The sequence below is a fragment of the Engystomops pustulosus genome, chromosome 6 (assembly GCF_040894005.1).
Source record: "Engystomops pustulosus chromosome 6, aEngPut4.maternal, whole genome shotgun sequence".
Lineage (NCBI taxonomy): Eukaryota > Metazoa > Chordata > Amphibia > Anura > Leptodactylidae > Engystomops > Engystomops pustulosus.
In genome coordinates, this window is record NC_092416.1 from 189,961,389 (window position 1) to 189,989,217 (window position 27,829).

Genomic DNA, 27,829 nt, shown 5'->3' on the forward strand with positions numbered 1-27,829 from the left:
GCGTGTCTGTAGCGTGTTTGTAGTGTGTCTGTAGTGTGTCTGTAGCGTGTACGTAGCGTGTTTGTAGCGTGTCTGTAGCGTGTCTGTAGCGTGTCTGTAGCGTGTCTGTAGCGTGTTGTGGGTTTGGTCAGGTGTAAGATGTGGGGAGGCAGGTTTTGCCCTCGCTCTTACCCCCATATAATGTTGATTTATAACGGAGCCCCCAGTAAAAAAAACACCCATAATGCTCAGCGTTGGGAAATATTCTTTTAAAAACACAACATTTTAGGAAAGACATTTCCAGGATTACGAGCACAGTCTGACATTTCTGTATTATTCCTTTTCTTTGTCCATTTTCAGGGGAGTTCTTGTGTTACTGTAGAGAGTAGTAAGAAGCCCTTCATGTCTGGAGGCATCAGGGACCCCCTGCCCGGTCCTCCAGCCCAACCCTGTCTGGAGGGAAAGGCCGGTACTGCCTGGACCTGAACATGAGCCAATGAAGGCTGGAATGAAACGTCTCCAAGTGCTGGTCCATGATTTATATAGACAACAAAATTATCTGTAGACAGGATTGGTGAAGTTGATCCTTGATAACTACAGACAATGTTGGTGCTGTTGGTCCTTGAGGTCTGTAGACAATGGTGGCGAAGTTGGTCCTTGAGGACTGGACACTGGTGGTGGTGTTGGTCCTTGAGACCTGTGGACAATGGTGGTGGTGTTGGTCCTTGAGGACTATTGACAATTTTGGTGGAGAAGGTCCTTGAAGACTGCGAATAATGGTGGTGGAATTCGTCCGTGAGGACTGTAGATAAGGATTTGGAGATGGTCCTTGAGGACTGTAGATAAGGATTTGGAGATGGTCCTTGAGGACTGTAGATAAGGATTTGGAGATGGTCCTTGAGGACTGTAGACAATGGTGGTGGAGTTGGTGTAATAAAGTGACATATGTATCTACACTACATCACAATGAATACTACTCGGGTTTTAGTCACTTTGTGGTTTTCAACTTCATATAATCCAACTTTTTGGAAGTTCACAATGTGGAATGTATCTACAATGAATAACATGGGGGGGGGGGTCCTGAGTTTTATAGGGAGACTTCCCATTAGGCTTTCACCACACAACTCATTGTTACCATAACTTATGGACGAGGCCGTAACAATGGGACAGGCGTAGATAAGGGGAGGCACCGCAATGGTCTGCTCCCAAGAAGAATAACAAACGTGCCCCTAAAATTTTTCAGGTTTTTGTCAATGATATGCTAGGTTCCCCCAAGGTGCAGAACTCTACTGAAAGCATTGAGGGACCATGGACAACATGTTGGCCAAGCTTATGAGGGGCTGGAGGGGGATCATATGAGGTGACAATGTAGACTCATGATCAAAGCAACACTAATGCATTTGGGTAAGAAGACCTCGTCCAACCATTGTTCACTAGCGAGGCCAGAAGGCTGCAGGTAAAGCACCGCGGTCTCTGATACCGGTCACTACCTGAATACTAAGACACTTGCAATCAATTTGTTTGTCCTCTCCTCTGTCCTCGATGTTGCTGGGTGTATTAGCGTCTTTGGAGACACATAGACCAGTCATATTATATTGAAACTTACCAGTGCACTGAGGGCGGGGCTACATATTGTAAGCAGTGAAGCCTCATGAGACCCTCATCAGATAATAACAGAAAACCTGCAGAAATATCCTCTCTGCCACATGACCTGCGGTTTTTGTGAATATTTTTGGGGACTGATTCCAGTCTGATTTTTGAGGGCACGATCATTTCTTGCCCCATATTGATCACCCTGGACCTTCCTTGCTTCTCCGAGACCTGAAAACTTTAATACTGAGTGTGAAGGGTGAAACATCACAGAACAGGGGTGGGGTTAGTGTTTGCCCCATGGCAGTACCACTTCTTCTCATGGATTAATATGCTCCCACCTGATCACCCACACACGACACAAGGCACTGCTCATACTGGGGTGGTCCTTCGGTTCATCACACTGATCTGCAGACCCTCCTGCAGTTCCTTCTGGAAGCAGTTATGGACCTGCATGAAGCTGGGATCATGATCTGGGGTAAAGCCGGCCATTGTGGTGATTTTCAGGGGTTCCCTGGTCAGAGTGTACATGGAAATGTCCCCCATGGGGATGGCACTGGCATACTTAATGGCAGCTGGGGACAGTTCTCGGGATGGAGAAGCCTCTGTGGACCTGGAGCTGGAGCGAGACCGTCTCCTCCGATACCTGTAGCTGGGTATTCTAGCGTAGGGGGAGGTTGAGGACCGGATGAAATCCCTCTTGGACTTGAACCTGATCTCCTTGTTTCGCTCTATATAAATATTTACGGCCAGAACCCCAATTGTCTCTGCTACAATAAAGGACAGGGCCCCAAAGTAGAAGGACCAGCCGTAGTTGTAGTGGTTCTTCTTATCCTCATCCTTCTTGTCGCTGGGGTCTCCAGCATTGCTGGATATATACACGATGATCCCAATGATGTTACTGAGACCTGAGAGCAGAAGGACAATCATAGAGCAGCGCTGCAGTGTAAAGTGTGGAGGATGGCAGAGCAACAACAGATGTGGATGGGCAATGATCAGTGTTCTGTAGGGGAACAGCTGCAGTTAGAGAGTACAAAAGGGTAAGAGAATCCATCATAGAACATTGTGGGGTCTTCGTGTGCCCCATGGCGGTGCCAATTGTTCTGGAAATTCCAATGCAGAATGCAGATGAGGTGGAGTCAACTATGTAATCAAAGCTGTAGTGTAAAGCATGGTGGATGAATGGGTGAGCAGGCCAATCCTAGCGGTGATGGGGCAGTGGTGACAGAGGGTGACTGAGATGCCATGGCTGTACTCACCAGCTGCCACAAAGAGTATGCCGGCGCTCAGGAGGATGTTATTCCGTCTGTTGTAGATGCGTCCGGCCCCGACACACAGTCCTCCCAGCAACAGTAAGATGGTGCTGAGGATGGGGAAGACACTGGAGGCGCGGACGATACCTGCGGGACATAACAGGACAGTGTTACAGACCAAGCCTGGGGATGAGCCCCCTCCCAAATACTCTGGACCCCTCCCAGCTCAGGAGAAGGCTGCAGCCATGTGGTGGTATCATTGCTCCCTGGCAGGGCCCCCCCACCGCGGCTGCGCACAGATTACAGCTCTGGGGCCGTCACACAGCATCAGCCGCACCAAGAGGGGGTAAGAGTGTCAGCTCTGGGGAACAGTAATACCTACATAGGGAAGGGGGATGGGCTGATGCCGGTGTACATGGCAGGGCAGGGGGCTCTGAGGCTGCCACAGGAACAATGGGGGTTCCTGAGGGTGCGGGGTGGGGGATGGGCTGCCAACCATGATTTATAGAGTTTCTTGGATTAATGGGGTAATTGAGGATGGTCAGGTGAGGGGTGATCCTGAGGGGGCAGACATTAGGGTCAGAGGGTGATTAGGAGTTCATGGTCCTGAGGGGGCAGACATTAGGGTCAGAGGGTGATTAGGAGGTCATGGTCCTGAGGGAGCAGACATTAGGGTCAGAGGGTGATTAGGAGTTCATGGTCCTGAGGGAGCAGACATTAGGGTCAGAGGGTGATGGGGAGTTCATGGTCCTGAGGGGGCAGACATTAGGGTCAGAGGGTGATTAGGAGGTCATGGTCCTGAGGGGGCAGACATTAGGGTCAGAGGGTGATTAGGAGCTCATGGTCCTGAGGGAGCAGACATTAGGGTCAGAGGGTGATTAGGAGCTCATGGTCCTGAGGGAGCAGACATTAGGGTCAGAGGGTGATTAGGAGTTCATGGTCCTGAGGGGGCAGACATTAGGGTCAGAGGGTGATTAGGCGTTCATGGTCCTGAGGGAGCAGACATTAGGGTCAGAGGGTGATTAGGAGTTCATGGTCCTGAGGGGGCAGACATTAGGGTCAGAGGGTGATTAGGCGTTCATGGTCCTAAGGGGGCAGACATTAGGGTCAGAGGGTGATTAGGAGTTCATGGTCCTGAGGGGGCAGACATTAGGGTCAGAGGGTGATTAGGAGTTCATGGTCCTGAGGGGGCAGACATTAGGGTCAGAGGGTGATTAGGAGGTCATGGTCCTGAGGGGGCAGACATTAGGGTCAGAGGGTGATTAGGAGGTCATGGTCCTGAGGGGGCAGACATTAGGGTCAGAGGGTGATTAGGAGTTCATGGTCCTGAGGGGGCAGACATTAGGGTCAGAGGGTGATTAGGAGTTCATGGTCCTGAGGGGGCAGACATTAGGGTCAGAGGGTGATTAGGAGTTCATGGTCCTGAGGGGGCAGACATTAGGGTCAGAGGGTGATGGGGAGTTCATGGTCCTGAGGGGACAGACATTAGGGTCAGAGGGTGATTAGGAGTTCATGGTCCTGAGGGGGCAGACATTAGGGTCAGAGGGTGATGGGGAGTTCATGGTCCTGAGGGGGCAGACATTAGGGTCAGAGGGTGATTAGGAGGTCATGGTCCTGAGGGGGCAGACATTAGGGTCAGAGGGTGATTAGGAGTTCATGGTCCTGAGGGGGCAGACATTAGGGTCAGAGGGTGATTAGGAGTTCATGGTCCTGAGGGGGCAGACATTAGGGTCAGAGGGTGATTAGGAGTTCATGGTCCTGAGGGGGCAGACATTAGGGTCAGAGGGTGATTAGGAGTTCATGGTCCTGAGGGGGCAGACATTAGGGTCAGAGGGTGATTAGGAGTTCATGGTCCTGAGGGGGCAGACATTAGGGTCAGAGGGCGATTAGGAGGTCATGGTCCTGTGGGGGCAGACATTAGGGTCAGAGGGTGATTAGGAGTTCATGGTCCTGAGGGGGCAGACATTAGGGTCAGAGGGTGATTAGGAGGTCATGGTCCTGAGGGAGCAGACATTAGGGTCAGAGGGTGATTAGGAGTTCATGGTCCTGAGGGAGCAGACATTAGGGTCAGAGGGTGATTAGGAGTTCATGGTCCTGAGGGGGCAGACATTAGGGTCAGAGGGTGATTAGGAGGTCATGGTCCTGAGGGAGCAGACATTAGGGTCAGAGGGTGATTAGGAGTTCATAGTCCTGAGGGGGCAGACATTAGGGTCAGAGGGTGATTAGGAGGTTATGGTCCTGAGGGGGCAGACATTAGGGTCAGAGGGTGATTAGGAGGTCATGGTCCTGAGGGGGCAGACATTAGGGTCAGAGGGCGATTAGGAGGTCATGGTCCTGTGGGGGCAGACATTAGGGTCAGAGGGCGATTAGGAGGTCATGGTCCTGAGGGGGCAGACATTAGGGTCAGAGGGTGATTAGGAGTTCATGGTCCTGAGGGGGCAGACATTAGGGTCAGAGGGTGATTAGGAGTTCATGGTCCTGAGGGGGCAGACATTAGGGTCAGAGGGTGATTAGGAGTTCATGGTCCTGAGGGGGCAGACATTAGGGTCAGAGGGCGATTAGGAGGTCATGGTCCTGTGGGGGCAGACATTAGGGTCAGAGGGCGATTAGGAGGTCATGGTCCTGTGGGGGCAGACATTAGGGTCAGAGGGTGATGGGGAGTTCATGGTCCTGAGGGGGCAGACATTAGGGTCAGAGGGTGATTAGGAGGTCATGGTCCTGAGGGGGCAGACATTAGGGTCAGAGGGCGATTAGGAGGTCATGGTCCTGTGGGGGCAGACATTAGGGTCAGAGGGCGATTAGGAGGTCATGGTCCTGTGGTGGCAGACATTAGGGTCAGAGGGTGATGGGGAGTTCATGGTCCTGAGGGGGCAGACATTAGGGTCAGAGGGTGATTAGGAGTTCATGGTCCTGAGGGGGCAGACATTAGGGTCAGAGGGTGATTAGGAGTTCATGGTCCTGAGGGGGCAGACATTAGGGTCAGAGGGTGATTAGGAGTTCATGGTCCTGAGGGGGCAGACATTAGGGTCAGAGGGTGATTAGGAGTTCATGGTCCTGAGGGGGCAGACATTAGGGTCAGAGGGTGATTAGGAGGTCATGGTCCTGAGGGGGCAGACATTAGGGTCAGAGGGTGATTAGGAGCTCATGGTCCTGAGGGGGCAGACATTAGGGTCAGAGGGCGATTAGGAGGTCATGGTCCTGTGGGGGCAGACATTAGGGTCAGAGGGTGATTAGGAGTTCATAGTCCTGAGGGGGCAGACATTAGGGTCAGAGGGTGATGGGGAGTTCATGGTCCTGAGGGAGCAGACATTAGGGTCAGAGGGTGATTAGGAGTTCATGGTCCTGAGGGGGCAGACATTAGGGTCAGAGGGTGATTAGGAGTTCATGGTCCTGAGGGGGCAGACATTAGGGTCAGAGGGTGATGGGGAGTTCATGGTCCTGAGGGGGCAGACATTAGGGTCAGAGGGTTGTGGGTTCATGGGTCTTTGTGAGGGCAGGAAGGGTCAGGAGTGGACAGCTGGGGATAGGGGGATATGGGGGCGCAGGGGGACGCTGTGAGCTGCGGTGGGGGGACGCCCCTGTGTGGAGGACACTTCTCTGCCCCACTATCACCTACTAACTGAAAATCTTCAAAAATTCTGTCGGCTTTGATATCTTTCTCTATTTCCCTGGGTGGCTGTGACTCGGAGAGTTTCGTGTGGTGGGGGAGGGGGTTTACGCTTCAGCAAAGGCCCCCCAGGCCTCGACTATTTTTGGAAATGTCTTCTCTTCTTTTTCCGCTAAAAACCCCTGAATGAACTAGAAACATCATAAAGCATCAGGTACGGAGGGCGGACACGGGGCCGGAGGGTTCAGGCCGCTCCTCAGGCCGGAGCTGGATTTTGTCTTAAAAATGGAAAAGTAAATTGCACTGAAGATTGTGACGAATAAAGTTTTTTCAATGAAATTTGTTCGTTTTCAAAAAACTTTATCAAGCACCTTACATCAGGTCTTATATGCTTTTGGTGCCTAAATGAATGATCACAGAGGATCACAGACTACAAGGAGACGTCACCCCGACTAATCCCCAAATGCCAGAGAGAAAGCAGATCTTATTATAATCACATCCAGAACTAATATCCTCAGTGTATGTGTACAGACTCCTCCACCTATTACTACATCCTGTATATCCTGTGTGATGGTAGTCACGGCCCCGCCCCCTGCCTGTATATCCTGTGTGATGGTAGTCACAGCCCCGCCCCCTGCCTGTATATCCTGTGTGAGAGGTAGTCACAGCCCCGCCCCCGCCTGTATATCCTGTGTGAGAGGTAGTCACAGCCCCGCCCCCTGCCTGTATATCCTGTGTGAGAGGTAGTCACAGCCCCGCCCCCTGCCTGTATATCCTGTGTGAGAAGTAGTCACAGCCCCGCCCCCTGCCTGTATATCCTGTGTGTGAGGTCACAACCACGCCCCCTGCCTGTATATCCTGTGTGAGAGGTAGTCACAGCCCCGCCCCCTGCCTGTATATCCTGTGTGAGAGGTAATCACAGCCCCGCCCCCTGCCTGTATATCCTGTGTGAGAGGTAGTCACAGCCCCGCCCCCTGCCTGTATATCCTGTGTGAGAGGTAGTCACAGCCCCGCCCCCTGCCTGTATATCCTGTGTGAGAGGTAGTCACAGCCCCGCCCCCTGCCTGTATATCCTGTGTGAGAGGTAGTCACAGCCCCGCCCCCTGCCTGTATATCCTGTGTGAGAGGTAGTCACAGCCCCGCCCCCTGCCTGTATATCCTGTGTGAGAGGTAATCACAGCCCCGCCCCCTGCCTGTATATCCTGTGTGAGAGGTAATCACAGCCCCGCCCCCTGCCTGTATATCCTGTGTGAGAGGTAATCACAGCCCCGCCCCCCTGATATAACAATGTCCCTCCCTAGTTCCCACAATCCCATTTGGGGCTGTACTCACGCAGTAGATATTCGGAGCTGTCATGGTCGTAGTCATTGTCTTCTGGGAAGTGATTAATCCTGAAGCAGTTTCCTTTGTAGAGACCTGAAAACACAGAATACAAAATGGCGGCTGTTACTATTTTGAAATCCCTCTGCGACCTCTATAGAAAACCTCCCGGCATCACTGAAGGCCACCAGATAGGACAGAAGACAAGTGTCCAGGAAGGATTTCCATCGCAGAATACCCAGAGCCATTCTCCAATCCGAACTGAAACCCTAAACAGAAGAACCTCCATGAAAGAACCTCCAACGTATCCACCTCAGTAGAAGACCTTACCACCATGATAGAGACCCAGACATCACAGCAGAAGACCCAACCACCATGATAGAGACCAAGACATCATAGCAGAAGACCCAACCACCATGATAGAGTCCCAGACATCACAGCAGAAGACCCAACCACCATGATAGAGACCCAGACATCACAGCAGAAGACCCAACCACCATGATAGAGACCCAGACATCACAGCAGAAGACCCAACCACCATGATAGAGACCCAGACATCACAGCAGAAGACCCAACCACCATGATAGAGACCCAGACATCACAGCAGAAGACCCAACCACCATGATAGAGACCCAGACATCACAGCAGAAGACCCAACCACCATGATAGAGACCAAGACATCATAGCAGAAGACCCAACCACCATGATAGAGACCCAGACATCACAGCAGAAGACCCAATCACCATGATAGAGACCCAGACATCACAGCAGAAGACCCAACCACCATGATAGAGACCAAGACATCATAGCAGAAGACCCAACCACCATGATAGAGACCCAGACATCATAGCAGAAGACCCAACCACCATGATAGAGACCCAGACATCACAGCAGAAGACCCAACCACCATGATAGAGTCCCAGACATAACAGCAGAAGACCCAACCACCATGATAGAGACCCAGACATCACAGCAGAAGACCCAACCACCATGATAGAGACCCAGACATCACAGCAGAAGACCCAACCACCATGATAGAGACCCAGACATCATAGCAGAAGACCCAACCACCATGATAGAGACCCAGACATCACAGCAGAAGACCCAACCACCATGATAGAGACCCAGACATCACAGCAGAAGACCCAACCACCATGATAGAGACCCAGACATCACAGCAGAAGACCCAACCACCATGATAGAGACCCAGACATCACAGCAGAAGAACCAGCCACCATGATAGAGTCCCAGACATCACAGCAGAAGACCCAACCACCATGATAGAGACCCAGATATCACAGCAGTAGACCCAACCACCATGATAGAGACCCAGACATCACAGCAGAAGACCCAACCACCATGATAGAGACCCAGACATCACAGCAGAAGACCCAACCACCATGATAGAGTCCCAGACATCACAGCAGAAGAACCAACCACCATGATAGAGACCCAGACATCACAGCAGAAGACCCAACCACCATGATAGAGACCCAGACATCACAGCAGAAGAACCAACCACCATGATAGAGACCCAGACATCACAGCAGAAGACCCAACCACCATGATAGAGACCCAGACATCACAGCAGAAGAACCAACCACCATGATAGAGTCCCAGACATCACAGCAGAAGACCCAACCACCATGATAGAGACCCAGACATCACAGCAGAAGAACCAACCACCATGATAGAGACCCAGACATCACAGCAGAAGACCCAACCACCATGATAGAGACCCAGACATAACAGCAGAAGACCCAACCACCATGATAGAGTCCCAGACATCACAGCAGAAGACCCAACCACCATGATAGAGACCCAGACATCACAGCAGAAGACCCAATCACCATGATAGAGTCCCAGACATCACAGCAGAAGACCCAACCACCATGATAGAGTCCCAGACATCACAGCAGAAGACCCAACCACCATGATAGAGACCCAGACATCACAGCAGAAGACCCAACTACCATGATAGAGACCCAGGCATCACAGCAGAAGAACCAACCACCATGATAGAGACCCAGACATCACAGCAGAAGACCCAACCACCATGATAGAGACCCAGACATCACAGCAGAAGACCCAACCACCATGATAGGGTCCCAGACATCACAGCAGAAGACCCAACCACCATGATAGAGTCCCAGACATCACAGCAGAAGACCCAACCACCATGATAGAGTCCCAGACATCACAGCAGAAGAACCAACCACCATGATAGAGTCCCAGACATCACAGCAGAAGACCCAACCACCATGATAGAGTCCCAGACATCACAGCAGAAGAACCAACCACCATGATAGAGACCCAGACATCACAGCAGAAGACCCAACCACCATGATAGAGACCCAGACATCACAGCAGAAGAACCAACCACCATGATAGAGACCCAGACATCAGAGCAGAAGACCCAACCACCATGATAGAGACCCAGACATCACAGCAGAAGACCCAACCACCATGATAGAGACCCAGACATAACAGCAGAAGACCCAACCACCATGATAGAGTCCCAGACATCACAGCAGAAGACCCAACCACCATGATAGAGTCCCAGACATCACAGCAGAAGAACCAACCACCATGATAGAGTCCCAGACATCACAGCAGAAGACCCAACCACCATGATAGAGTCCCAGACATCACAGCAGAAGAACCAACCACCATGATAGAGTCCCAGACATCAGAGCAGAAGACCCAACCACCATGATAGAGACCCAGACATCAGAGCAGAAGACCCAACCACCATGATAGAGTCCCAGACATCAGAGCAGAAGACCCAACCACCATGATAGAGACCCAGACATCAGAGCAGAAGACCCAACCACCATGATAGAATCCCAGACATCAGAGCAGAAGACCCAACCACCATGATAGAGACCCAGACATCACAGCAGGAGACCCAACCACCATGATAGAGTCCCAGACATAACAGCAGAAGACCCAACCACCATGATAGAGTCCCAGACATCACAGCAGAAGACCCAATCACCATGATAGAGTCCCAGACATCACAGCAGAAGACCCAACCAGCATGATAGAGTCCCAGACATCACAGCAGAAGACCCAATCACCATGATAGAGACCCAAACATCAGAGCAGAAGACCCAACCACCATGATGGAGTCCCAGACATCAGAGCAGAAGACCCAACCACCATGATAGAGTCCCAGACATCACAGCAGAAGACCCAACCACCATGATAGAGTCCCAGACATCACAGCAGAAGACCCAACCACCATGATAGAGTCCCAGACATCACAGCAGAAGACCCAACCACCATGATAGAGTCCCAGACATCACAGCAGAAGACTCAACCACCATGATAGAGTCCCAGACATCACAGCAGAAGACCCAACCACCATGATAGAGTCCCAGACATCACAGCAGAAGACCCAATCACCATGATAGAGACCCAAACATAACAGCAGAAGACCCAACCACCATGATAGAGACCCAGACATAACAGCAGAAGACCCAACCACCATGATAGAGTCCCAGACATAACAGCAGAAGACCCAACCACCATGATAGAGACCCAGACATCACAGCAGAAGACCCAACCACCATGATAGAGTCCCAGACATAAGAGTAGAAGACCCAATCACCATGATAGAGACCCAGACATCACAGCAGTAGACCCAACCACCATGATAGAGACCCAGACATAACAGCAGAAGACCCAACCACCATGATAGAGACCCAGACATCACAGCAGAAGACCCAACCACCATGATAGAGTCCCAGACATCACAGCAGAAGACCCAACCACCATGATAGAGACCCAGATATCACAGCAGTAGACCCAACCACCATGATAGAGTCCCAGACATAAGAGTAGAAGACCCAATCACCATGATAGAGACCCAGACATCACAGCAGTAGACCCAACCACCATGATAGAGACCCAGACATCACAGCAGAAGAACCAACCACCATGATAGAGACCCAGACATCACAGCAGTAGACCCAACCACCATGATAGAGTCCCAGTCATCACAGCAGTAGACCCAACCACCATGATAGAGTCCCAGTCATCACAGCAGTAGACCCAACCACCATGACAAGACTGTACTTACAGCGTAGGAAGAAGATTAAAAAACTGTTAGAGCTAAGGACCCAACCAGAACATCCAACCATTGCAGTGGAAATATCAAGACCTCAGGTCAATAAACTCCAGCAGTGACCTGTTACCCGCTCTCTGTCCTGCATCGCACTCACATGGAATAGTTCTGAGTGGAGGTTTTTATGACCAACTATCTACAAATCTACCAAGTATGAGATGAATGCCCCCAGCACCATCCCTGATGCCCCATGTCTTGCCCGGAGCTGGGGCCATGACAAGTGATAAGAGATTTATAAACCTTAAATGTTGACTTCTTACACCCATGTAATACTAGGACTGTGAATGGCATCAGATCCCACGGAAGGAGATGACACGGCGGCCGTGGCACCAGGGCTCAGATGTGGCTCAGTGCTCCCGGTGACCGGATAACGGGGTCTACTAATGGCGTGACAGGGGGCGAGCCGGGGGCATCTCCTGCCGGCGCACGCCTGTCCCCGATTACTCGCCAAATGCCACATCTCACATACAAGAGCGCGGCAGCGGGATTATCACTGTCACCTCCGATCATCATGAATCACAGGAATCATCCGGGCAGAAGACCCCACATCCACCAGCAGCTTCCACTGATTCCATCATTACACAGTACAACTTCTCCTGTATATACAGTGCACAGTACTACTTCTCCTGTATATACAGTGCACAGTACTACTTCTCCTGTATATATGGGCAGTGCACAGTACTACTTCTCCTGTATATATGGGCAGTGCACAGTACTACTTCTCCTGTATATACACAGTGCACAGTACTACTTCTCCTGTATATATACAGTGCACAGTACTACTTCTCCTGTATATATATACAGTGCACAGTACTACTTCTCCTGTATATACAGTGCACAGTACTACTTCTCCTGTATATATACACAGTGCACAGTACTACTTCTCCTGTATATATACAGTGCACAGTACTACTTCTCCTGTATATACACAGTGCACAGTACTACTTCTCCTGTATATATACACAGCGCACAGTACTACTTCTCCTGTATATATACACAGTGCACAGTACTACTTCTCCTGTATATACACAGTGCACAGTACTACTTCTCCTGTATATATGGGCAGTGCACAGTACAACTTCTCCTGTATATACAGTGCACAGTACTACTTCTCCTGTATATACAGTGCACAGTACTACTTCTCCTGTATATATACACAGCGCACAGTACTACTTCTCCTGTATATACACAGTGCACAGTACTACTTCTCCTGTATATATACACAGCGCACAGTACTACTTCTCCTGTATATACAGTGCACAGTACTACTTCTCCTGTATATATACAGTGCACAGTACTACTTCTCCTGTATATATATACAGTGCACAGTACTACTTCTCCTGTATATATACAGTGCACAGTACTACTTCTCCTGTGTATATATACACAGTGCACAGTACTACTTCTCCTGTATATATACAGTGCACAGTACTACTTCTCCTGTATATATATACACAGTACTACTTCTCCTGTATATATACAGTGCACAGTACTACTTCTCCTGTATATATACAGTGCACAGTACTACTTCTCCTGTATATACACACTGCACAGTACTACTTCACCTGTATATATACAGTGCACAGTACTACTTCACCTGTATATATGGGCAGTGCACAGTACTACTTCTCCTGTATATACAGTGCACAGTACTACTTCTCCTGTATATATGGGCAGTGCACAGTACTACTTCTCCTGTATATACAGTGACAGTACTACTTCTCCTGTATATATGTGCACAGTACTACTTCTCCTGTATATATATATACAGTGCACAGTACTACTTCTCCTGTATATATGGGCAGTGCACAGTACTACTTCTCCTGTATATATACACAGTGCACAGTACTACTTCTCCTGTGTATATATACAGTGCACAGTACTACTTCTCCTGTATATATACACAGTGCACAGTACTACTTCTCCTGTGTATATATACAGCGCACAGTACTACTTCTCCTGTATATACACAGTGCACAGTACTACTTCTCCTGTATATATGGGCAGTGCACAGTACTACTTTTTCTGTATATACAGTGCACAGTACTACTTCTCCTGTATATATACAGTGCACAGTACTACTTCTCCTGTATATATATATATATATACACAGTGCACAGTACTACTTCACCTGTATATATGGGCAGTGCACAGTACTACTTCTCCTGTATATACAGTGCACAGTACTACTTCTCCTGTATATATGTGCACAGTACTACTTCTCCTGTATATATATATATATATACAGTGCACAGTACTACTTCTCCTGTATATATATATATGGGCAGTGCACAGTACTACTTCTCCTGTATATATGTGCACAGTACTACTTCTCCTGTATATATGGGCAGTGCACAGTACTACTTCTCCTGTATATATGGGCAGTGCACAGTACTACTTCTCCTGCATATATACAGTGCACAGTACTACTTCTCCTGTATATATACAGTGCACAGTACTACTTCTCCTGTATATATACACAGCGCACAGTACTACTTCTCCTGTATATACAGTGCACAGTACTACTTCTCCTGTATATATACAGTGCACAGTACTACTTCTCCTGTATATATATACAGTGCACAGTACTACTTCTCCTGTATATATACAGTGCACAGTACTACTTCTCCTGTGTATATATACACAGTGCACAGTACTACTTCTCCTGTATATATACAGTGCACAGTACTACTTCTCCTGTATATATATACACAGTACTATTTCTCCTGTATATATACAGTGCACAGTACTACTTCTCCTGTATATATACAGTGCACAGCACTACTTCTCCTGTATATATACAGTGCACAGTACTACTTCTCCTGTATATACACACTGCACAGTACTACTTCACCTGTATATATACAGTGCACAGTACTACTTCACCTGTATATATGGGCAGTGCACAGTACTACTTCTCCTGTATATACAGTGCACAGTACTACTTCTCCTGTATATATGGGCAGTGCACAGTACTACTTCTCCTGTATATACAGTGCACAGTACTACTTCTCCTGTATATATGTGCACAGTACTACTTCTCCTGTATATATATATACAGTGCACAGTACTACTTCTCCTGTATATATGGGCAGTGCACAGTACTACTTCTCCTGTATATATACACAGTGCACAGTACTACTTCTCCTGTGTATATATACAGTGCACAGTACTACTTCTCCTGTATATATACACAGTGCACAGTACTACTTCTCCTGTGTATATATAAAGCGCACAGTACTACTTCTCCTGTATATATACAGTGCACAGTACTACTTCTCCTGTATATACACTGCACAGTACTACTTCTCCTGTATATATATACAGTGCACAGTACTACTTCTCCTGTATATATACACAGTGCACAGTACTACTTCTCCTGTATATACACTGCACAGTACTACTTCTCCTGTATATATATACAGTGCACAGTACTACTTCTCCTGTATATACACTGCACAGTACTACTTCTCCTGTATATATATACAGTGCACAGTACTACTTCTCCTGTATATATATACAGTGCACAGTACTACTTCTCCTGTATATATATACAGTGCACAGTACTACTTCTCCTGTATATATGGGCAGTGCACAGTACTACTTCTCCTGTATATATACAGTGCACAGTACTACTTCTCCTGTATATATACAGTGCACAGTACTACTTCTCCTGTATATATATAGTGCACAGTACTACTTCTCCTGTATATACACAGTGCACAGTACTACTTCTCCTGTATATATGGGCAGTGCACAGTACTACTTTTTCTGTATATACAGTGCACAGTACTACTTCTCCTGTATATATACAGTGCACAGTACTACTTCTCCTGTATATATATATATATACACAGTGCACAGTACTACTTCACCTGTATATATGGGCAGTGCACAGTACTACTTCTCCTGTATATACAGTGCACAGTACTACTTCTCCTGTATATATGTGCACAGTACTACTTCTCCTGTATATATATATATATACAGTGCACAGTACTACTTCTCCTGTATATATATATGGGCAGTGCACAGTACTACTTCTCCTGTATATATGTGCACAGTACTACTTCTCCTGTATATATGGGCAGTGCACAGTACTACTTCTCCTGTATATATGGGCAGTGCACAGTACTACTTCTCCTGCATATATACAGTGCACAGTACTACTTCTCCTGTATATATACAGTGCACAGTACTACTTCTCCTGTATATATGGACAGTGCACAGTACTACTTCTCCTGTATATACAGTGCACAGTACTACTTCTCCTGTATATATGTGCACAGTACTACTTCTCCTGTATATATATATATATATATATACACAGTGCACAGTACTACTTCACCTGTATATATGGGCAGTGCACAGTACTACTTCTCCTGTATATACAGTGCACAGTACTACTTCTCCTGTATATATGTGCACAGTACTACTTCTCCTGTATATATATATATACAGTGCACAGTACTACTTCTCCTGTATATATATATGGGCAGTGCACAGTACTACTTCTCCTGTATATATGTGCACAGTACTACTTCTCCTGTATATATGGGCAGTGCACAGTACTACTTCTCCTGTATATATGGGCAGTGCACAGTACTACTTCTCCTGCATATATACAGTGCACAGTACTACTTCTCCTGCATATATACAGTGCACAGTACTACTTCTCCTGTATATATCCAGTGCACAGTACTACTTCTCCTGTATATATGGACAGTGCACAGTACTACTTCTCCTGTATATATGTGCACAGTACTACTTCTCCTGTATATATGGGCAGTGCACAGTACTACTTCTCCTCTATATATGGGCAGTGCACAGTACTACTTCTCCTGTATATATACAGTGCACAGTACTACTTCTCCTGTATATATACAGTGCACAGTACTACTTCTCCTGTATATATGGGCAGTGCACAGTACTACTTCACCTGTATATATACAGTGCACAGTACTACTTCTCCTGTATATATACAGTGCACAGTACTACTTCTCCTGTATATATGGACAGTGCACAGTACTACTTCTCCTGTATATATGTACTGTGCACAGTACTACTTCTCGTGTATATATGGACAGTGCACAGTACTACTTCTCCCGTATATACAGTGCACAGTACTACTTCTCCTGTATATATGGCAGTGCACTATACAGCTTCTCCTGTATATATGGGCAGTGCACAGTACTACTTCTCCTGTATATATGGGCAATGCACAGTACTACTTCTCCTGTATATATATACAGTGCACATTACTACTTCTCCTGTACATATGGACAGTGCACAGTACTACTTCTCCTGTATATATGGACAGTGCACAGTACTACTTCTCCTGTATATATGGACAGTGCACAGTACTACTTCTCCTGTATATATGGACAGCGCACAGTACTACTTCTCCTCACTCACTGGTGGCAGTGATTATACTAGACTGAGGACTGACTGGTGGCAGTGATTATACTAGACTGAGGACTGACTGGTGGCAGTGATTATACTAGACTGAGGACTGACTGGTGGCAGTGATTATACTAGACTGAGGACTGACTGGTGGTAGTGATTATACTAGACTGAGGACTGACTTGTGGTAGTGATTATACTAGACTGAGGACTGACTTGTGGTAGTGATTATACTAGACTGAGGACTGACTGGTGGTAGTGATTATACTAGACTGAGGACTGACTTGTGGTAGTGATTATACTAGACTGAGGACTGACTGGTGGCAGTGATTATACTAGACTGAGGACTGACTGGTGGTAGTGATTATACTAGACTGAGGACTGACTGGTGGCAGTGATTATACTAGACTGAGGACTGACTTGTGGTAGTGATTATACTAGACTGAGGTCTGACTTGTGGTAGTGATTATACTAGACTGAGAACTAACTGGTGGCAGTCATTATACTAGACCGAGGACTGACTGATGGCAGTGATTATACTAGACCGAGGTCTGATTGGTGGCAGTGATTACACTAGACTGAGGACTGACTGGTGGCAGTTATTATACTAAACAGAGAACTGACTGGTGGCAGTGATTATACTAGACCGAGGTCTGATTGGTGGTAGTGATTATACTAGACTGAGGACTGACTGGTGGCAGTGATTATACTAGACTGAGGACTGACTGGTGGTAGTGATTATACTAGACTGAGGACTGACTGGTGGCAGTGATTATACTAGACTGAGGACTGACTTGTGGTAGTGATTATACTAGACTGAGGTCTGACTTGTGGTAGTGATTATACTAGACTGAGTACTGACTGGTGGCAGTGATTACACTACACTGAGGACTGGCTGGTGGTAGTGATTATACTAGACTGAGAACTAACTGGTGGCAGTCATTATACTAGACCGAGGACTGACTGATGGCAGTGATTATACTAGACCGAGGTCTGATTGGTGGCAGTGATTACACTAGACTGAGGACTGACTGGTGGCAGTTATTATACTAAACAGAGAACTGACTGGTGGCAGTGATTATACTAGACCGAGGTCTGATTGGTGGTAGTGATTATACTAGACTGAGGACTAACTGGTGGCAGTGATTATACTAGACCGAGGACTGACTAGTGGCAGTGATTATACTAGACCGAGGACTGACTGGTGGCAGTGATTATATTAGACAGAGGACTGATTGGTGCCAGTGATTATACTAGACTGAGGACTGACTGGTGGCAGTGATTATACTAGACTGAGGACTGACTGGTGGAAGTCATCATACTAAACTGAGGACTGACTGGCCGCAGGGATTATACTAGACTGAGGACTGACTGGTGGCAGTGATTATACTAGACTGAGAACTAGCTGGTGGCAGTGATTATAATAGACTGAGGACTGACTGGTGGCAGCGATCATGCTAGACCGAGGACTGACTGGTGGAAGTCATTATACTAGACTAAGGACTGACTGGTGGCAGTGATTATACTAGACTGAGGACTGACTGGTGGCAGTGATTATACTAGACTGAGGACTGACTGGTGGCAGTGATTACACTACACTGAGGACTGGCTGGTGGCAGTGATTATACTAGACTGAGGACTGACTGGTGGAAGTCATCATATTAAACTGAGTTCTGACTGGTGGCAGTGATTATAATAGACTGAGGACTGACTGGTGGCAGCGATCATGCTAGACCGAGGACTGACTGGTGGAAGTCATCATACTAGACTAAGGACTGACTGGTGGCAGTGATTATACTAGACTGAGGACTGACTGGTGGCAGTGATTATACTAGACTGAGGACTGACTGGTGGCAGTGATTACACTACACTGAGGACTGGCTGGTGGCAGTGATTATACTAGACTGAGGACTGACTGGTGGCAGTGATTATACTAGACTGAGGACTGACTGGTGGCAGTGATTATACTAGACTGAGGACTGACTGGTGGCAGTGATTATACTAGACTGAGGACTGACTGGTGGCAGTGATTACACTACACTGAGGACTGGCTGGTGGCAGTGATTATACTAGACTGAGGACTGACTTGTAATAGTGATTATACTAGACTGAGGACTGACTGGTAGCAGAAATTACATTAGACTGTAGACTGACTCATCAATAGCCATCAGTAATGACAGCATTGGTCAGTAGTCATCAGTAGGGCTCAGCACTGGTCAGTAGTCATCAGTAGGGCTCAGCACTGGTCAGTAGTTATCAGTAGTTGTAAGCACAGTAATGGTCAGCAGTGGTCAGTAGTGGTCAGCACTTGTCATTAGTCATCACTAGTGGTCAGCACTAATCAGTAGTCATCAGTCGGGCTCAGCACTAATCAGAAGTCATCAATAGTGGTCAGCACCGGTCAGTAATCATCAGTTGTGGTCAGCACCGGTCAGTAATCATCAGTAGTGGTCAGCACCGGTCAGTAATCATCAGTTGTGGTCAGCACCGGACAGTAATCATCAGTTGTGGTCAGCACCAGTCAGTAATCATCAGTTGTGGTCAGCACCGGTCAGTAATCATCAGTAGTGGTCAGCACCGGTCAGTAATCATCAGTAGTGGTCAGCACCGGTCAGTAATCATCAGTAGTGGTCAGCACCGGTCAGTAATCATCAGTAGTGGTCAGCCTTGCTCAGAAGTCTTCAGTTGTGGAAAGTACTGCTCAATAGTCATCGGTGGTGGTCTCCATTAGTCAGTAGTCATCGGTCGTGGTCTCCATTAGTCAGTAGTCATCGGTAGTGGTCTCCATTAGTCAGTAGTCATCGGTAGTGCTCTCCACTAGTCAGTAGTCATCGGTAGTGCTCTCCACTAGTCAGTAGTCATCGGTGGTGGTCTCCATTAGTCAGTGGTCATCGGTAGTGGTCTCCCTTAGTCAGTGGTCATCGGTAGTGGTCTCCCTTAGTCAGTGGTCATCGGTAGTGGTCTCCCTTAGTCAGTAGTCATCGGTAAGGGTCTCCATTAGTCAGTGGTCATCGGTAAGGGTCTCCATTAGTCAGTAGTCATCGGTAGTGGTCTCCATTAGTCAGTAGTCATCGGTAGTGGTCTCCATTAGTCAGTAGTCATCGGTAGGGGTCTCCATTAGTCAGTGGTCATCGGTAGTGCTCTCCATTAGTCAGTGGTCATCAGTAGTGGTCTCCATTAGTCAGTGGTCATCGGTAGTGGTCTCCCTTAGTCAGTAGTCATCAGTCGTGGTCTCCATTAGTCAGTAGTCATCGGTCGTGGTCTCCATTAGTCAGTAGTCATCGGTAGTGGTCTCCATTAGTCAGTAGTCATCAGTACTGGTCTCCATTAGTCAGTAGTCATCGGTAGTAGTCTCCATTAGTCAGTAGGCATCGGTAGGAGTCTCCATTAGTCAGTAGTCATCGGTATTGGTCTCCCTTAGTCAGTAGTCATCGGTAGTGGTCTCCATAAGTCAGTAGTCATCAGTAGTGGTCTTCATTAGTCAGTAGTCATCGGTAGTGGTCTCCATTAGTCAGTAGTCATCGGTAGGGGTCTCCATTAGTCAGTGGTCATCGGTAGTGGTCTCCATTAGTCAGTAGTCATCGGTCATGGTCTCCATTAGTCAGTAGTCATCGGTGGTGGTCTTCATTAGTCAGTGGTCATTGGTAGTGGTCTCTATTAGTCAGTAGTCATCGGTAGTAGTCTCCATTAGTCAGTAGTCATCGGTAGTGGTCGCCATTAGTCAGTGGTCATCGGTAGTGGTCTCCATTAGTCAGTAGTCATCGGTGGTGGTCTCCATTAGTCAGTAGTCATCGGTAGTGGTCTCCATTAGTCAGTAGTCATCGGTGGTGGTCTCCATTAGTCAGTAGTCATCGGTAGTGGTCTCCATTAGTCAGGCGTCATAGGTAGTGGTCTCCATTAGTCAGTAGTCATCGGTAGTGGTCTCCATTAGTCAGTGGTCATCAGTATTGGTCTCCATTAGTCAGTAGTCATCAGTACTGGTCTCCATTAGTCAGTAGTCATCGGTAGGGGTCTCCATTAGTCAGTGGTCATCGGTATTGGTCTCCATTAGTCAGTAGTCATCGGTAGTGGTCTCCAATAGTCAGTAGTCATCAGTAGCGGTCTCCATTAGTCAGTAGTCATCGGTAGTGGTCTCCATTAGTCAGTAGTCATCGGTGGTGGTCTCCATTAGTCAGTGGTCATAGGTAGTGGTCTCCATTAGTCAGTAGTCATCGGTAGTGGTCTCCATTAGTCAGTAGTCATCGGTGGTGGTCTCCATTAGTCAGTAGTCATAGGTAGTGGTCTCCATTAGTCAGTAGTCATCGGTAGTGGTCTCCATTAGTCAGTAGTCATCGGTAGTGGTCTCCATTAGTCAGTAGTCATCGGTAGGGGTCTCCATTAGTCAGTAGTCATCGGTATTGGTCTCCATTAGTTAGTAGTCATCGGTAGTGGTCTCCATTAGTCAGTGGTCATCGGTAATGGTCTCCATTAGTCAGTGGTCATCGGTATTGGTCTCCATTAGTCAGTAGTCATCGGTAGTGGTCTCCATTAGTCAGTGGTCATCGGTAATGGTCTCCATTAGTCAGTGGTCATCGGTAATGGTCTCCATTAGTCAGTAGTCATCGGTAGTGGTCTCCATTAGTCAGTAGTCATTGGTAGTGGTTTCCATTAGTCAGTGGTCATCGGTAGTGGTCTCCATTAGTCAGTAGTCATTGGTAGTGGTCTCCATTAGTCAGTAGTCATTGGTAGTGGTCTCCATTAGTCAGTAGTCTTTGGTAGTGGTCTCCATTAGTCAGTGGTCATCGGTAGTGGTCTCCATTAGTCAGTAGTCATCGGTGGTGGTCTCCATTAGTCAGTAGTCATTGGTAGTGGTCTCCATTAGTCAGTAGTCATCGGTAGTGGTCTCCATTAGTCAGTGGTCATCGGTAGTGGTCTCCGTTAGTCAGTGGTCATCGGTAGTGGTCTCCCTTATTCAGTAGTCATCGGTAGTGGTCTCCATTAGTCAGTTGTCATCGGTAGTGGTCTCCATTAGTCAGTGGTCATCGGTAGTGGTCTCCATTAGTCAGTGGTCATCGGTAGTGGTCTCCGTTAGTCAGTGGTCATCGGTAGTGGTCTCCGTTAGTCAGTAGTCATCGGTAGTGGTCTCCATTAGTCAGTTGTCATCGGTAGTGGTCTCCATCAGTCAGTAGTCATCGGTAGCGGTCTCCATTAGTCAGTGGTCATCGGTAGTGGTCTCCATTAGTCAGTGGTCATCGGTAGTGGTCTCCATTAGTCAGTAGTCATCGGTAGTGGTCTCCATGCCCCACACAGTGTATAATGTAACTACATTTGGAGCTCCTGCTCCGAGGTTCACATCCTAGTGCTGTGGTCCTTAGGTCTGTGTCCCTAGTGCTGTGGCCCCTCATGCTGTAGCCCCTAGTGCTGTGGTCCTTAGTTCTATGCCCCTAGTGCTGTGGCCCCTCGTGCTGTGGTCCTTAGTTCTATGCCCCAAGTGCTGTGGCCCCTCATGCTGTAGCCCCTAGTGCTGTGGTCCTTAGTTCTGTGGCCCCTTGTGCTGTTGCCCCTCATGCTGTAGCCCCTAGTGCTGTGGTCCTTAGTTCTGTGTCCCTAGTGCAGTGGCCTCTCGTGCTGTGGCCTCTCGTGCTGTGGTCCTTATTTCTGTGACCCCTTGTGCTGTGGTCCCTAGTGCTGTGGCCCCTCATGCTGTGGTCCTTAGTTCTATGCCCCTAGTGCTGTGGCCCCTCATGCTGTGGTCCTTAGTTCGATGCCCCTAGTGCTGTGGTCCTTAGTTCTATGCCCCTAGTGCTGTGGCCCCTCGTGCTGTGGTCCTTAGTTCTATGACCCCTTGTGCTGTGGCCCCTCGTGCTGTGGTCCCTCGTGCTGTGGTCCCTCGTGCTGTGGTCCTTAGTTCTGTGACCCCTTGTGCTGTGGCCCCTAGTGCTGTTGCCCCTCATGCTGTAGCCCCTAGTGCTGTGGTCCTAAGTTCTGTGTCCCTAGTGCAGTGGCCCCTCGTGCTGTGGTCCTTAGTTCGATGCCCCTAGTGCTGTGGCCCCTCATGCTGTGGTCCTTAGTTCGATGCCCCTAGTGCTGTGGCCCCTCATGCTGTGGTCCTTAGTTCGATGCCCCTAGTGCTGTGGTCCTTAGTTCTATGCCCCTAGTGCTGTGGCCCCTCGTGCTGTGGTCCTTAGTTCTGTCACCCCTTGTGCTGTGGCCCCTCGTGCTGTGGTCCCTCATGCTGTAGCCCCTAGTGCTGTGGTCCTTAGTTCTGTGACCCCTTGTGCTGTGGCCCCTAGTGCTGTTGCCCCTCATGCTGTAGCCCCTAGTGCTGTGGTCCTTAGTTCTGTGTCCCTAGTGCAGTGGCCCCTCGTGCTGTGGTCCTTATTTCTGTGACCCCTTGTGCTGTGGCCCAAGTGCTGTGGCCCCTCGTGCTGTGGCCCCTCATGCTGTAGCCCCTAGTGCTGTGGTCCTTAGTTCTGTGGCCCCTAGTGCTGTTGCCCCTCATGCTATAGCCCCTAGTGCTGTGGTCCTTAGTTCTGTGTCCCTAGTGCTGTGGCCCCTCGTGCTGTGGCCTCTCATGCTGTGGTCCTTATTTCTGTGACCCCTTGTGCTGTGGCCCCTAGTGCTGTGGCCCCTCATGCTGTGGTCCTTAGTTCTATGCCCCTAGTGCTGTGGCCCCTCGTGCTGTGGTCCTTAGTTCTATGCCCCTAGTGCTGTGGCCCCTCGTGCTGTGGCCCCTAGTGCTGTGGCCCCTCATGCTGTGGTCCTTAGTTCGATGCCCCTAGTGCTGTGGCCCCTCGTGCTGTGGCCCCTCGTGCTGTGGTCCTTAGTTCGATGCCCCTAGTGCTGTGGCCCCTCGTGCTGTGGTCCCTCATGCTGTGGTCCTTAGTTCTGTGTCCGTAGTGCTGTGGCCCCTAGTGCTGTGGCCCCTCATGCTGTGGTCCTTAGTTCGATGCCCCTAGTGCTGTGGTCCTTAGTTCTATGCCCCTAGTGCTGTGGCCCCTCGTGCTGTGGTCCTTAGTTCTGTCACCCCTTGTGCTGTGGCCCCTCGTGCTGTGGTCCCTCATGCTGTGGTCCCTCATGCTGTGGTCCTTAGTTCTGTGACCCCTTGTGCTGTGGCCCCTAGTGCTGTTGCCCCTCATGCTGTAGCCCCTAGTGCTGTGGTCCTTAGTTCTGTGTCCCTAGTGCAGTGGCCCCTCGTGCTGTGGTCCTTATTTCTGTGACCCCTTGTGCTGTGGCCCAAGTGCTGTGGCCCCTCGTGCTGTGGCCCCTCATGCTGTAGCCCCTAGTGCTGTGGTCCTTAGTTCTGTGGCCCCTAGTGCTGTTGCCCCTCATGCTATAGCCCCTAGTGCTGTGGTCCTTAGTTCTGTGTCCCTAGTGCTGTGGCCCCTCGTGCTGTGGCCTCTCATGCTGTGGTCCTTATTTCTGTGACCCCTTGTGCTGTGGCCCCTAGTGCTGTGGCCCCTCATGCTGTGGTCCTTAGTTCTATGCCCCTAGTGCTGTGGCCCCTCGTGCTGTGGTCCTTAGTTCTATGCCCCTAGTGCTGTGGCCCCTCGTGCTGTGGCCCCTAGTGCTGTGGCCCCTCGTGCTGTGGTCCTTAGTTCGATGCCCCTAGTGCTGTGGCCCCTCGTGCTGTGGTCCCTCATGCTGTGGTCCTTAGTTCTGTGTCCGTAGTGCTGTGGCCCCTCGTGCTGTGGTCCCTCATGCTGTGGTCCTTAGTTCTGTGTCCGTAGTGCTGTGGCCCCTCGTGCTGTGGTCCTTAGTTCTGTGTCCCTAGTGCTGTGACCCCTTGTGCTGTGGCCCCTAGTGCTGTGGCCCCTCATGCTGTGGTCCTTAGTTCGATGCCCCTAGTGCTGTGGCCCCTCGTGCTGTGGTCCTTAGTTCTATGCCCCTAGTGCTGTGGCCCCTCGTGCTGTGGTCCTTAGTTCTGTGTCCGTAGTGCTGTGGCCCCTCGTGCTGTGGTCCCTCATGCTGTGGTCCTTAGGTCTGTGTCCCTAGTGCTGTGGCCCCTCGTGCTGTGGTCCTTAGTTCTATGCCCCTAGTGCTGTGGCCCCTCATGCTGTGGTCCTTAGTTCTATGCCCCTAGTGCTGTGGCCCCTCATGCTGTGGTCCTTAGTTCTATGCCCCTAGTGCTGTGGCCCCTCGTGCTGTGGTCCTTAGGTCTGTGTCCCTAGTGCTGTGGCCCCTCGTGCTGTGGTCCTTAGTTCTATGCCCCTAGTGCTGTGGCCCCTCGTGTTGTGGTCCCTCATGCTGTGGCCCCTCGTGCTGTGGCCCCTCGTGCTGTGGCCCCTCGTGCTGTGGCCCTAGTTCATGACCTCCACACTGCACAGGAGCAGCTGCGGGACACACTTACCCTCGATGCAGCAGATCCTCCAGAGGCCGGAGTGGGTCAGGTCCCCTTTGGTCTTCTTGGCTTGGCTCTGAGGGTCCTCAGTGCTCAGGTTGGTCCCGTTGCAGATATGAGCCCGGGAATAGAGCCAATAGTCAGTGCCGATGGCGATGGTCATGAGGCTGAAGGCTGCAAAAGCCCCCACAGTGGTCAGCAACATCTGCACCCCACGATCACACCAGACCATGGTGCTTCATGCTCCAGCAGTGCCCACCCAACTACAACATCTCCAGGCAAAGGGCTCAGAGCAGGGGGCATGAGCAACACCTGGGGGTCTCACAGGGAAGAGGGGCTCAGCAGGAGGGGGGCACAGCAACACAGGGGTCTAGGCAGGACAGGGGTCTAGGCAGGGCAGGGGTCTCAGTAGGACGGGGGTCTCAGCAGGGCAGGGGTCTCAGCAGGGCGGGGGTCTCGGGAGGGCGGGGGTCTCGGGAGGGCGGGGGTCTCGGGAGGGCAGGGGTCTCAGGATGAGGGGGGTCTCAGCAGGAGGGGGGTCTCAGCAGGGCAGGGGTCTCAGGATGAGGGGGGTCTCAGCAGGACGGGGGTCTCAGCAGGACGGGGGTCTCAGGATGAGGGGGGTCTCAGGATGAGGGGGGTCTCAGCAGGACGGGGGTCTCAGCAGGACGGGGGTCTCAGCACGAGGAGGGTCTCAGCACGAGGAGGGTCTCAGCACGAGGAGGGTCTCAGCACGAGGAGGGTCTCAGCAGGAGGGGGCTCTCAGCAGGGCAGGGGTCTCAGCAGGGCAGGGGTCTCAGCAGGACGGGGGTCTCAGGATGAGGGGGGTCTCAGCAGGAGGGGGGTCTCAGGATGAGGGGAGTCTCAGCAGGACGGGGGTCTCAGCAGGAGGGGGGTCTCAGCAGGAGGGGGGTCTCAGCAGGGCGGGGGTCTCAGCAGGGCGGGGGTCTCAGCAGGAGGGGGGTCTCAGCAGGACGGGGGTCTCAGGATGAGGGGGGTCTCAGCAGGACGGGGGTCTCAGCAGGACGGGGGTCTCAGGATGAGGGGGGTCTCAGCGGGATGGGGGTCTCAGCGGGACGGGGGTCTCAGCGGGAGGAGGGTCTCAGCAGGAGGAGGGTCTCAGCAGGAGGGGGGTCTCAGCAGGAGGGGGGTCTCAGCAGGGCAGGGGTCTCAGGATGAGGGGGGTCTCAGCAGGAGGGGGGTCTCAGCAGGGCAGGGGTCTCAGGATGAGGGGGTCTCAGCAGGACGGGGGTCTCAGCAGGACGGGGGTCTCAGCAGGACGGGGGTCTCAGCACAAAAAGGGTCTCAGCAGGAGGGGGGTCTCAGCACAAAAAGGGTCTCAGCAGGAGGGGGGTCTAAGCAGGGCGGGGGTCTCAGCAGGACGGGGGTCTCAGGATGAGGGGGGTCTCAGCAGGAGGGGGGTCTCAGCAGGGAAGGGGTCTCAGGATGAGGGGGGTCTCAGCAGGAGGGGGGTCTCAGCAGGGCAGGGGTCTCAGGATGAGGGGGGTCTCAGCAGGACGGGGGTCTCAGCAGGGAAGGGGTCTCAGGATGAGGGGGGTCTCAGCAGGAGGGGGGTCTCAGCAGGGCAGGGGTCTCAGGATGAGGGGGGTCTCAGCAGGACGGGGGTCTCAGCGCTCGTCCTCTAGCATCAGTAACCTCCCAGTGAAGTAGCTTTGTTCTCCTCGGATCCTCCTGGACTGTTACTCCTCATGAAGATGATGGGGCTCCTAACCTTCCAGCCTGGACCCTCCTCCTGCATCCGCCACCAATCAGGGAGGACCAGGGATAACAGCACGAGGGGCTCTGGCAGGCTGAGACCCCCAGGGATCTACAGGGAGGAAAACAAGCCCCCCGCCAGGAGACAGTAACATCCAGAGGAGGAGGAGGAGGACACAACTCCTGGGAGTATGAGGAGCATGGCACATGGGGGGTTTACCACCCCCCACCCTCCTCAACCCTTACATTGCTGGATGAGAGGCTGCGGACCCCCTGACTGTCAGGACATGAAGAGATCATTCCTTTGTCTGCTGCTCTCCAGGGTCTGGGGGAAGGAGAACAAGACAGAACAATGTATATGGACCTAAGGACTGGGGGGCTACACTGATAGAGGGGGAGTGAGCAGTGTCTGGGGGGCTACACTGATAGAGGAGGAGTGAGCAGTGTCTGGGGGGGCTACACTGATAGAGGAGGAGTGAGCAGTGTCTGGGGGGCTACACTGATAGAGGAGG

At 50.3% G+C, this 27,829-nt stretch overlaps 1 protein-coding gene across 1 annotated transcript; it reads right to left on the bottom strand.

The window, feature by feature from the left end:
• Positions 1 to 233: 233 nt before the first annotated feature.
• CACNG4 (calcium voltage-gated channel auxiliary subunit gamma 4) lies at positions 234 to 27,494 on the bottom strand. The gene is made up of 5 exons (XM_072112808.1): positions 27,258 to 27,494; positions 25,611 to 25,775; positions 7,762 to 7,845; positions 2,829 to 2,969; positions 234 to 2,477 (listed from the first exon to the last, which is right to left on the bottom strand). The coding sequence occupies exons 1-5, from the start codon at positions 27,358 to 27,360 to the stop codon at positions 1,942 to 1,944; spliced, it is 1,029 nt and encodes a 342-aa protein (XP_071968909.1). The 5' UTR covers positions 27,361 to 27,494; the 3' UTR covers positions 234 to 1,941.
• Positions 27,495 to 27,829: the final 335 nt, after the last annotated feature.

What these genes read in the sequence shown, in the direction of transcription:
- CACNG4 (XM_072112808.1), bottom strand. Translation starts at nt 27,360, where the DNA reads ATGCAGGAGGAGGGTCCAGGCTGGAAGGTTAGGAGCCCCATCATCTTC. An exon ending in GAGGATCTGCTGCATCGAGG is followed by an intron (nt 7,846 to 25,610) that starts GTAAGTGTGTCC and finishes CTGTGTTTTCAG; the next exon opens with GTCTCTACAAAGGAAACTGC. An exon ending in CAGCTCCGAATATCTACTGC is followed by an intron (nt 2,970 to 7,761) that starts GTGAGTACAGCC and finishes TATGTCCCGCAG; the next exon opens with GTATCGTCCGCGCCTCCAGT.